Source organism: Taurulus bubalis, assembly GCF_910589615.1.
Source record: "Taurulus bubalis genome assembly, chromosome: 12".
NCBI classification, from domain to species: domain Eukaryota; kingdom Metazoa; phylum Chordata; class Actinopteri; order Perciformes; family Cottidae; genus Taurulus; species Taurulus bubalis.
In genome coordinates, this window is record NC_136600.1 from 14345856 (window position 1) to 14358174 (window position 12319).

Here is a 12319-nt window from a genome sequence, read left to right on the forward strand (position 1 = left end):
GCTGAATAAGCCACATCTTTCCCGATCTTTAACTTTCTCTTGTTGTCACATTCTTAGCGGTTGGTGGCGTTCACTAGTTTGAAATAAATGGAAGCTATAGTGTATTTAAAGTTTTAAAAGTGTATACAAGTGGCGAGGTTTGGAATTGATTGAAGAGACGTGTCTTGTATGTATGAAATACAGTGATGGACTGAGACCGACTTTGAAGAAAAATAAAACTGAACTGACTATTGTCACCTTATTTGAAAAAAAAAGTTTAGTCTTTTCTTGTGAACATGGTGACTACAGAACAAACATCTGTCAGTTTTGTTCATAACATCACGGTATATATTCTGCAGTGGAGGTAAAGTATAGCATATCTAACTGATAGCTGTAACTTTGTATTTGTAGTGGGCTCAACAGTTAGGCAGTCAGATGACTGACATACGACTGCCCTTTATGCAAATGATCAGCGACCAAATAAAACTGGTTCTGTTTGGATGCCCTACACTACTGCCTTCTTCTTTTTTCACAGCTGTTCTATTTCTTCACTCAGCTTTTCCATTAAGACTGCTTTTGAAGTGCATCTCAGATGACTCATCTCTAGGATATTGAATTTCTTGACTTTTTGACTGCTTTGCTTTAAATTGCTTTTTTATTTTTCTCTGTTATAATTGTTAAGGATTAATATCCATTCAATGCAGCCAGTGCCTTGAAAAGGTCATTTAATAATATTTTTGTTTTTTTTTACATATATTGTTTGCCGTTTACAAAATCCTAACTGGACTCTTCAACTCTTTTGTGTGACAGTTTACGGTGGACTGGCTGCAGTAATGTCCAGAGCCACTAAATCCGCCTCGAGGTCTCGAAGCCGCTCCAGGTCCCGGAGCCGCTCCAGGTCCCGGTCAAGATCCCGCTCCACCTCTCGCTCCAGAAGTCGCACCAGATCCCGGTCCAGGAAGCGCCACCACCGGTAGATTCCCGTTTTCTGAACTATCTATTGGCTGTGTTGCTTTAATATTGTCAAGATCAACTGCACTTCGTTTCATTGCTGGAGATGCCTCTTTGTTGCCAGACCAGAAGTTTGACAACTGAAAATATAGTATTTAGTACATATGAATGAAGAATGCTTTCACCCACCTTAATGCTTAAAGTATGAATGAGTGTATGGATGAAGAGAGGACACACTAGCAGCAGGGGAAGGGCTGCCTTGTTATTGATCATCCTCTATTTCCTGCCAAGCCCCTTTTCTACTAAATTTCTATTGAGTGAATCTTATCTTAAAGAGCTGACTATGCATCGTGCTGGTGAGATTTTACATGTAAAAAATGTGTGTGCCGGTGGATTAGTTGTGACAGTGGGGATGCCAACAGGCAGCTTTGCGTTCTGTTATTGTCAGCGTGTCCTTTCCGCTTCATATTTATTGACTTCCATCTGCAAGACTGTCTCGCTTTATTACTTTGGTTCTCATGAACTCTGGCGAGCCGTTGCAGCATGTAGCGTATTAATGGACTTGGGCTTTTTGTATGAAGAGGAAATTGATGTTTTAGAAAGAGTTCAGCTACCGGTTTGTGCATTTTCTTAAGTAAGAGTGAATATTATTGCAGTTTGCATTTCGTGGGAAAACATTTTCCTATTAGTCGACCTCATCAGCATATGAAAATATTGAATCAAGAGGGCAGCGTTAGTTGTTGGTCGGTTTGCTTGAATAGAAATGTCCTGGTTGTGGGGCTATCTGCTGGATATGATGTCCATTTTGAAGAAAAAGTGAGATGCCTTTGCTGTTTCTGGCAGAAAGTCTGTGGTGCGGTAATAAAATGGCAGGGCGGCTCATTTCCTGGCAGTGTTGTAGCACATATTAAAATTAGCATGAAGAAGAGACATGGAAGGAATCTAATGGTTTACTCTTCCTGTGCCCACCTTTCTCATGTGCAAATAGGTTCGTGGTAACTGTGAAAGCCTGATTGCACACATTAGCCTAATTTATTTGATATAAAACAGATTCAAATACAAAACACACTCAAACAAAAACAAACAAAAACACAGCTCCAACTTGTTTGTAGGTCTGATGACTAAAAGCAAACTTGTTTTCTCTTGACTCCCCTTTCTCTGTCAGCATCTCTTCTAATTATCACCTCAGTAGTTAAATGGGCCACAGATGCAGGCTGCAGCAAAACACTTACTTTGGACATTCCTAAGTGACTTATTGCATGTTTAAAAAGAGATATCATAGTGCATTTTATATATTAAGACCACATTAAGATGTTGATAGAATAGTACTTTGGTGGAACAGTCAGCATAGTAAAAACGTCTCACTAAACTGGGTGAACAGCCAATATAGCTGACAAGCACAGAGTCAAAGAACTGGAGTAGAAGTTTTTTTTCTCCCTCAAATGGTCCATGTGACTTTTCTGCTCCACCATAGTTGGCCAGACGAGACAAAGTATCTGTAGCTCGCAATGTGAGTGTGCAGTGCGGCTCAGTGCGCTGCTTTCTTTGCTCACGCTGTATTCCAATGCAAAAACACACGAGGTGAGTCTTTTTTTCGCCTTTTTTATATGGCTTTAGCATGTCTTTGCATGTAGCGTGGTACTGCTCTGCCTTGTCCGTTTAGATCAGTGTTCTGCAAAGTATAGACTTTTTATGTATTTGAAACAAAACGTTCACGTTTCAGCAGGTCTTTATATTATATGCTATTAAGATTCTAATTGGAAAATCATCAGAGCAGATTCTTTTTATGTATTGTCAGTTGTCTAAAAGTTGCTTGAGAAGTACCGTTGCTGGAGAGAAAATACTAACAGGAAAATAACATAACTAATTTGATGTATTGCAGTAGATTTGCAAAATTCATATTTGCAAAGATGTTCGTGGAAGGTTACGGACGTTGTGTTGACATGGATTGAAAAGAGCATGTTGGACGGATCCAAATCACTGAAGAGAACATTCTGTGTCACGGGTATGATCTACAGACTGTGTTTAAGGTTCGGGCCATAGAACGACTCAAGGCTTCACTTTAAGAAGTGCAGCAGAGCCACCATGTGGCCTAGTCTGGCCTTGCATCCTGGCTACATTTATTTTTTCCGTTTGTTTGTCAATTTATGGCATTTGTCTTAAAGTGGTCATTGCTGTGTGTGCGTATCCATTTAGCCATGGTGGCAATCAGTGCTTCACAGTTCAGTGTTCTTTTCCCGTTATTGTTCTTTCCCGTTATTGTAAGAATAGCCAACATCAATAAAACATAGGGCTGTATCCGTCTCTCTGCTCAGTAAATGTTACACTTTGTGAGAGTTTAGTGTAGAGTGAGTTACAGATTCAGGAAGTATTGTATTAGATTGCATTGCATTCCTCAGAAACCTCCTAAAAAAGGTGGTTAAGTCTATCTCTTAATCTTAATTTGTGTATTAAGAGATAACTATGTGCCTTTCCTCTTTGCTTTTGTTAACAGCTCTAGGTCTAGGTCTCGGTCATGGTCAAGATCTCATTCTCCATCTCATAACCGGGAGAAGAAATATTCGAGGGGATACCAGAATGGTCGTGAGTTCCGGGGATACCACCGCGGCTTCCGGAGGCCGTACAACTTCAGGGGCCGAGGGCGGGGCTTCTTCCCACGTGGACGCTACCAGCGTGGTGGCTATAACAACAACAACAACAACAACAACAACAACAACAACTTCCGCCCCAACTGGAAGAATTACAAGCAGTACCCTCAAAAGCAACAGCAACAACCGCAACAACCGCAGCAGCAGCATCAGCAGGAACAGCAGCAAAGCAATTCACGAGGACGCTCTCACAACCTCCAGCAACGCTCCGGAAGCCCCCCTCGTGGTCACTCCCACCACTCTGACCGATCCTCCTCGCCTTTATCCAGACACTCGCAGCATTCTTCCTCTTCCTCACACTCCTCCTCTCCCAAATGGAAGCCATCATTGTTGCAGATTAACCAGAACTCCAAAGATGTGAAAGATGAGCTTTCTGCCTCCAAAGAGGTCCAAACGGGAGGAGGGGGAGATGAGGAGCCAGTGGAGCTCACCGGGGTGTCGGCAGAAGATGCCAAAGAAGGCACATGCAGCGGGAAAACAGAGGGGAGCTGGCAGAGCCTGACGGACTGCAGAAGCAGTCCAAAGAGAACGAGTCCTATGGCAAGCTCTGCTGGTATTGTTGGTCAGAACAGCCAAACTTCTAACCAGTCAAGTCCTTCCCCTAAAATCACAAATGACATCAGCAATGGCGCCCCCTCCTGGAAGATGGTGTGCAGTAGTTCATCCTCAACCAAAAAAAAAACACATGAAGCTCTAAATCCAATGCTTTCCAGCTTTGACTTCTTCTCCAACGAGGAATACCTGGATGGAGATCAGACAGCAATCTCGGTTGCCTTCAGACAGTAAGACTGATTTTACACTTCTTTTCTCAAATTGTTTTATCAGAATATTCAAGCGTTGTAAATTTACAGATATGATGTGATGAATTATTGCTTGAATCATCCTGGTAGTCACATGTGGTTATCATAACAGACGAAAATGAAATGTTATTTCAGGGGATTCAAACATATTTGCATTGTTTACAACGTTGTTTAACAAGGCAAATTAAGTAAATGTCAAATTAGAGCCATTACAAATAAGATTGGCTAAAACACCAGGGGAAAAATTGTGGATAAGTATTTTATATTTGAAAATGCTCTAATTCTTGAATGTCTGCAGTTGTCTCACAAGTTGCATGCCCAGTTAGATGCAGCTCTTTATCTCTTGTCATTGTTTAGGTTTTTGGAGGAGCAAAAAAAAAAAAAAGCCAAAGCTTTGGAAAATGGCAAGAACACAGAAGCCAGTGATGTGGATATGGAGCAAGGGAAAACAAAGGGCAAAGCATCCGCCAATATCTCTGACTCGGTGCAAAGAAAGTACAGAGAGGACATTGATGGGGAAGTCTCTCTGAAAAGCTTTCTGAAAGCTTCTCCTTTTCTGTCCGCTGACGGGGAGGAAGATGAGGAGGCCATAATCAAGCCTCATTTGAAGTCCCTTCACAAAAAGTGGCACAATGGGGACGAGTCCTCTAAGACAAAGATCAAGGTCACTCACTCAGCCCGGGAGCTGTTTGATGAATGCTTTGGAAAATGGCAGAATGTGGCCCACTCACAGAAAGCCAACAGTGACCTTGACGCCATGGCAGAGGACTTATATCTCACTCGAAAGCAGGATAAAGCAGCGGCCATTGCTGCTGCCCTCGCCAAAAGGGAGTTGGCGGGAAAATGTGAGGCACTGTTCCCAGACATGGGTGGTAAAGCCAGGAAGATGGCAAAATCTCCCTCCATCTCATCTCCGATACCACCACCAAGGAGGAGCTCTGACAGAGAGCTCAGGGGAGAAGACTCACAGTTTATGTCCTCAAGAAAACAAGAAACTAAATTAAATGTCAGAATGGATTTCCTCGGAGATAGCCTGATGAGGTGAGCGTCACATAATGAGCTAGACGTCAGATCTTTACATGCTAATACTAAACTTATGTTGAACTGATTTCTAATGAGAATTATATCTAACAGACCTCATTCATTTTTTGTCTTTTTCAGGTCTTCTAATATTTTAGCTGAGGAGCGACAGTTATCCCAAGATCTTGTGCAGTCATCAAAAAAGGATCAGGAGTTTCGCTCCATCTTTCAACATGTTCAAGCGGCTCCGTCACAGAGTCCCTCTGAGCTGTTTGCTCAGCACATTGTCACCATCGTTCACCACATTAAAGGTGAGTCCTCACCTCTTTTTCAAAAGGGACAAATGTTTAGTTTAGTAAGATATAGCTATTACATATAGCCGTACTCGGCATTGTAAGCTTCACATTTGTGAAAAAGCATTATGTTCTTTTAGGGGACTGTAAAACAAGGCCTTAAGCGCTTACTAATATTTTACTTCCTACAGTATATAGCATCCTGTGTCACATGGGAATATTACATTCAATGCAGCATCACAGTTGGATGGTAAAGTGACGGACAGTAAAAGCACTTACTACTATAACAGCTGTTTTTACCGTGTCCCTGCACAGCTCAGCACTTTCCATCCTCTGGAATGACTCTAAACGAGCGATTCACTATGTACCAAAGACGAGCTGCAGAGAAGGAAACGATGAAGCAAAGAAAAAGCCCAGAGATACACAGGTAGAGTCGCCTCTTGAGTGACCCTCTCACCTTCAGTGTGCTGTGGCTTCACCTCCTCTTTTAACAGCTTTCAGGTATTTCTCTCACCTTTCCTACCTGAAAATCTTGGCTTATTTGTTCTCATGCTCGGTAGAGGTCAGTCCCCCCCCCCCCACTAATTTTTATTTTTTTTTGTCTATGTGGTGTGGTCTTTGCAGTTGAATGTAGCTCACAGTTTGTCGCTTGGGCACTTGTACCGCGGTTCCTTTGCTATGTGCACCAATGATCTTGTCTTAACTGTGTTTCCTTCTTACAGGAGAATTGATGTTTCACCAAGAGCTTTTATGAAACACTCTCAACTTTTTGAGGCGATGAAAAGCTCAGAGGATGGCACTTACAAGGTGACTGAACATTTTACAGAATGAAGTACGTTGGAAAAAACAAACAACAGCAAACGAGTGAGCAAGCCAGATGCCTTTAGACTGCGCTCTCTGAAAGCCTGTGGCTTTCCTTGAAGAGACATGCAGAGTCTACGAAATGCAAATGAAAAATAAGGCACTTTGACTTTGTTGTTTGTTATATATCGCCTTCACACACGGTGATTTGCTTAGACTGTGGGCACAAGCCTGACCGAGGCTAATGAATCATATAAGTTCAGAAACGGAAGCCACTGTGCCAAAGCTGCTCAAAAGGACTCTAAGCAATTGTCTTCGTAAGTATTCTTTAAAAAATAAGGAACGGAATTAACAAACCGCAAGCACTTTATGCATATGTGCTTTTGATTACGTGCTTAATGTTCTGAGAAAACACTCTTCTTTATTAATGCGCATGGGCACATGCTCAAACATGAGGCGCAAATACTACTAAAATATATTAAAGTGAGTAAACTTAAATTAGCATGAATTAGCATATCTTCTTATTATTCACTATTGTTAAAGAACCATGCTCGTCATTAGTCATTTAGTCTACGAAGTGTGTATACTTTATAGTAGGAACCTGCAACTATTTCCCAAAGCATATACCTCAAAGTTTCTAGATTGTTTTCCCACCTCACAAGCAGCTATTGGTTACAGTATGATAATAAACTCTCAGTGACTTTAAACTTGTTTGAACCGGAAATACATCACTGTGCATTTTCAGGGATGGCTTTAAAAACATTTTAGGTTCTTGAAAGCACCATGTCTCTTCAGCCCTGATAGTCAAAATGTGGGCATTGGCTGCTGGACGTAATGTTACACATGGAAGAGATACCAGTAAAGATGATGTGAACTATTCTGGTGCCCTTTGTTGCTGTAGTGCAGCAGATTCTTGAAGCCTTGGATGCTTGACTTTCCCACAAGCATTTGAACACCCAGTAAGGAGGTTTTCAAATGACACCCGTTTGACGTTTAACTATCTAGCACTATAAGTTCACTTTAACACAAAAAAACAGCTGACTAAATATCGATAGTGATGGATTGCCTATCTGAAGCAAATGGTTAATTATTTTCAAGTTGAATTTCCTCACATATTAGCTGCTTTAAAAGGAGGAAAGAAAATAATCTAAAAACATGTGCTTTGGAGAATGGTTCAGATTTTAAGGTAATTCTAAAACATGTAAAACCTCTGTTTTTTGCCCTTTAAGTGCACTGGAAAATTACCCACACAACAGCTTGGTTTCATTCATGCCAGCTGTCTGTTAATAGGGTTTCCCCCCTTTACCCATGGACATCGCTGTTTAGTTTAAAAACAGATTGATAGCATCTACATGTTAATCCAAAATCTGTCCACGACGTGTTCTGTTTTTGATCTGCTCAGGATGGCGGGGAAAAAATGACGGGTGACCCGATGGACCTTCGTTTGGATATCGAACGCCGTAAAAAATATTCCATCCATGACAGAGATTATAATCACGATCGGGGAGGAGATGGAGGAGATTCCCCAGATTCTAGTAGAGACAGATCTGAGGAAAAGTTATCCAAATCGAGCGAGAGAATCAAGTATGTACAACTGCCCTGTATTGTTTCCAATAACCTTCAAACGTGTTTAATACTGTTGTTCATCCACCCTGAATTATAAAGAGTTTAACAGGATTTTGCCATTGCTCCTGTAGGAAAAGTCAGAAGAAGCGCTCTCGCTCAAGTTCGTCCTCATCTTCCTCATCCTCTAAGTCCCAAAAAGAAGATTTGCCCCATGGCAAGTCTGAGCCCAAAGATAAAGACTTTGACAGGCCCCAACTGGGCCAAACAGAGTCACCAGGACCAGTTGAAAGAGGAAGGCCACGTGGAGGATTTGTAAGTTTAACATATGATGTTGGATTGATGGAGGATAGTTTGGAAGAAGGGCTGTGTAAAGTTACAGCATCCATTTCAATTCCTTTTTGTTGTTGTCTAAATGCAGCAAGTTCGTATTCGTGGAAGGAGCTGGAACGGAGGCAATTATCAGGGAAACTGTCCACAGAGTAACGTGATGGCACCCATTGCTGTTCAGCCAAAAAATGAAGACTGGGACCCAGAGTACACTCCCAAGAGCCGGAAATACTACTTGGTAGGGTTGATCTCTTTCCCAATCATGCCTTCCATCTCCGTTTGAATGAGCCACATGGTGTTGATCAGTCTCATCTAGCACACACTTGTACTTTTTGCAATTGTTGTCTTGACACACCTCTGTCCTTTTTTTCCTTCTCTCAGCATGACGACAGAGAACGGGAGGCAGAGTGCAAGATGGTGGACAGCCGAGGCCGAGGACGGGGAAGCTTATCGCGTGGAAGGGCACGATTCATCATCCGCAAAGCCACCGGGCGCCCCAACACCAACAGCCCTAAATGGGCCAATGACAAGTTCCAGATCAACGGGGAGCAAGGTGATGCGCATGAGGAGACGGAGCAGGACCATAAAGAAGGAGAGGACAGAATACTTGAGCAGTAAAGCAGGGTGTTGAAAATCATAATTTTCTTCTGTGTCGTTATGTGATCTGAATCAGTGATTTTGTCCACCACAATGGATTCATAAATGCAGACTAGGACTCCTTTATGCCTTACCTTCAGCGTAGGATACTCACTCTGACTTGACAGAACGATTTTCCACATCGGGATATAACTCATAAGTAGTAGAAGCACTGTTTCAGGGTGAATTGCTGTTTCTAATAAGAAGTTGGATTTGTGTTAAAATGATTTATTGCTTGATATGGTTCGGGGGAATTTTACTCTTTTCTCGCAGCAATGCAAAAAAAAATAAAAAATGAGTACTCAATTTGACATTTTTAAGTAGCAAGAGGAAATCACATCATAGATCAAATGAGCTTGAACCTTCTACTTCTGCAAATGAAAAAAAAAATTGTGAGTGAGTTATACAATAAATATTTTTAGAAAAGCAGGCTTGTTGCTTTGAGCCTTGACTAGAATGGCAGCAATACGTACACTGTAGTTCATGTTCAATGCAGCACTCTACACAAGACCCTGATCTGACATGGGACCAAACTGTACGGGGTCTACTGTCTTTCATCGTAGCCAGCAGATCTACAATACTACCTGACGCCATACGAGACCGGTACTATGAGGATGTACATTTAATATGTTGCTCATAAAAGATTTTGTAGTCAAGATATTTCCACACATTACAGTAGCTCTTTGCTAGATCTTGGACACCACGAATCAATGTATAATATTGATAGTGATTATATTTTTTCCTTCAAAACACATTCATAGTTTTTCTACCTGGCTAGACAGGATTTTGTCTGCAAAGGAATTGCCATATATTTAGATGTTTTTCATTCGCTGTTTGCAAATTTTTCTCCAGTCAATATTGATTTGATCAGTTCTGTAAATTGTGTTCAACTGTGTTAACATTGTGATAGAAGAGGCTCAACATTTGCATTTGTTTATACAACACAAGGCAGTTTATAGAGCAACGGTTACACTATGTCTAAACCTAGAATAAGAATGTTTTTCAGTGCGTATCTCTAATAATTTTAAGTCTAGGATTAGGCTCATTTTTGTTTGGCTAACTACCCATACAAATGAATGACATGTTATTGTGCCTTGCTGCGGGTCCGCTGGTCTTCAGGCCTACAGATTGAGATTCATGTTTAAATGTTTAAAGGTTACCTGCTAGGGGAATATTGCTTTTCTAAATGGGTGTTGTTACTGTTTTTTGGTTTTATGTTTTTTTGGAGAATGTAAATTAATTAAAGAGACACTGATTTCTTTAATGTTCGCTTTGAGGTGTGTTTTTTCTTTAAGGTATAAGTGCAATTCAGGGTTTATCATTAAGAACACCACTTAATTACATTTCATTTAGTTGACGCTTTTATCCAAAGCGACTTACATGTTTGCTTTATACACTGCAGACACAGCAACGGGGAGCAATTAGGGGTTAAGTGTCTTGCTCAAGGACACAACGACATGGACTAGGAGCCGGGGCTCAAACCTCCAACCCTCTGATTGAAAGACGGGTAAAGATGGGCATGCTAACCACTTAGCCATAGTTTAAATTTCAGTTAACAGCTTTCTTTTCCCGCAGAAGCACTGCAGCAAATATAAACCAATTTAGCAATAAGAGGTGCAGCTCATACCTGCCTGCACCCATGCCCATGAACAGTGAGTCCCCCAGAATCGAATCGCTATTAGCGATAAAATAGCTATTTTATAATTTAATTGTTTTTCACAAATACACTACATGTATTATAGTTATTTTTCCCTATCATCTTATTTTCTCATTGCACAGATCCTGTCTTCCTCTGCCTCCTGCCTTGAGCCTGCAGCACTGCTTTTCAGGGCAGCAGGCTTTCATCCAACATACTTTTTCTCTCCTATGTCTATGTCAGGAAAGCAGTTTAAGCAGGCCTCTGCAGTTTAAAGTACACTGAGAGTGGACGTTGTGGTTGATTGTCATGGTCTTCAACAAATCAGATCTTTAGTTTGACAAGCTGGGTGTATTCTTTGACATGCAGGGCCTGCAAAACGGTGTGGATGTATATGATTGGTCAGTGGCCCAGCGTGACCATTAACATGCGCTGTGATTGGTCAGTGGGGCACGGAGCTACTAGAAACTTCTGGCTTTCTACCTACAGACCTGGGCATCTTACGGCTCTCCCAGTCTGGCCCGCGTCAGGTCAATCAAAAATTTTAAATAAATAAATAAGATGCACGCCATAAATGCAATACAAACGGCACTCCTTTTACTTTGAAGGCGATTTATTTATGTGTCTGCGCGTTTACGCAGCCTCATCGACAGGCTTGTTGCCAACGTGAGGACTTGCAGACTGACCTGAAAGCGTATTGTTATGCAGTTTCTGTCCTCAGCGAGCAGCGTGTGCTGCCGCGAGCCCCTCCGCCTCCCAATATCTCACAGGAGCCTCGCGCTGCAGTCTCCGCCTCCAGATTGAAAATTTATCGCGTGTGATACACTATGGCAGAGCACTTTAAGTCAGTATCACTTCTGGATCTTTACTCTTCTCTCAAAGAGGAGATCTCTCCTCACATGAGGAGGCATGCTCAGAAGATATTGGTTCTCTGTGGATCTACCTGCACATGAGAACAAATATTGTCAGTGATGAAGTTCAACAGATCAGATCCTCTCCCACTGATACCTGTCAGCTGTCCTTCACGTCTCCACCTCATTCAACCAGACTTCATGCACTTCAAGCCAACTTCAAGCCAACACAGACTGGACTTTTCTCACTGAGTAAGAAAAACTGAACTGAACTGGAAAACATCAAAAGCACTTATTGCTTTTGTATAAAGTTAATACATTGCTGGTCTTTAACATACATATTTAAGGTACGGTTTTCGCACAGAGGATTATGGGCATGTGGTAAGTGAAATGATGTCTGTCTGTTTAATCAATCTATTAAATGGACGGGCGACGCACTAATCATCTCAGAACCTGTGCATGCTCTTTTAATGATTTAACCACTATAATCAATTTTCTCTTTTGGAGTGTCTGGATTGCCTTCTTGTTAAGCCTGAATTGTATATGTTTGAGTACAAAGAGCAATCCGTTATCTCTTTCCTGTCATTTTTATTGTATTGTAAAACATTATTATTTTAGTTTTATTTATTTGGGGCAGTTTGACTTTTTTCTTTTTGCAGCCCTCACTGAATGTTGTCCAGGAGAAAACTTTAAAAAAAAAACGATCAAAAAGACAACACCCTTTCCTACACAATGTTAGACTAGACCAAGAGGACTTGCTTATGTTAGTAACAGGAAAGATGAGGAAGTACTTGAGTAATGACATAGTGAC

At 41.4% G+C, this 12319-nt stretch overlaps 1 protein-coding gene across 1 annotated transcript; it reads left to right on the forward strand.

Moving 5' to 3' along the window:
- Positions 1–812: 812 nt before the first annotated feature.
- thrap3a (thyroid hormone receptor associated protein 3a) lies at positions 813–10279 on the forward strand (the record flags this gene model as incomplete). Its single annotated transcript, XM_079226914.1, has 10 exons — positions 813–952; positions 3425–4360; positions 4736–5419; positions 5540–5709; positions 6007–6118; positions 6414–6498; positions 7895–8076; positions 8190–8370; positions 8477–8623; positions 8767–10279. 10 exons carry the CDS (start codon positions 813–815, stop codon positions 9001–9003), a joined length of 2874 nt encoding a protein of 957 aa, XP_079083040.1. The 3' UTR covers positions 9004–10279.
- Positions 10280–12319: the final 2040 nt, after the last annotated feature.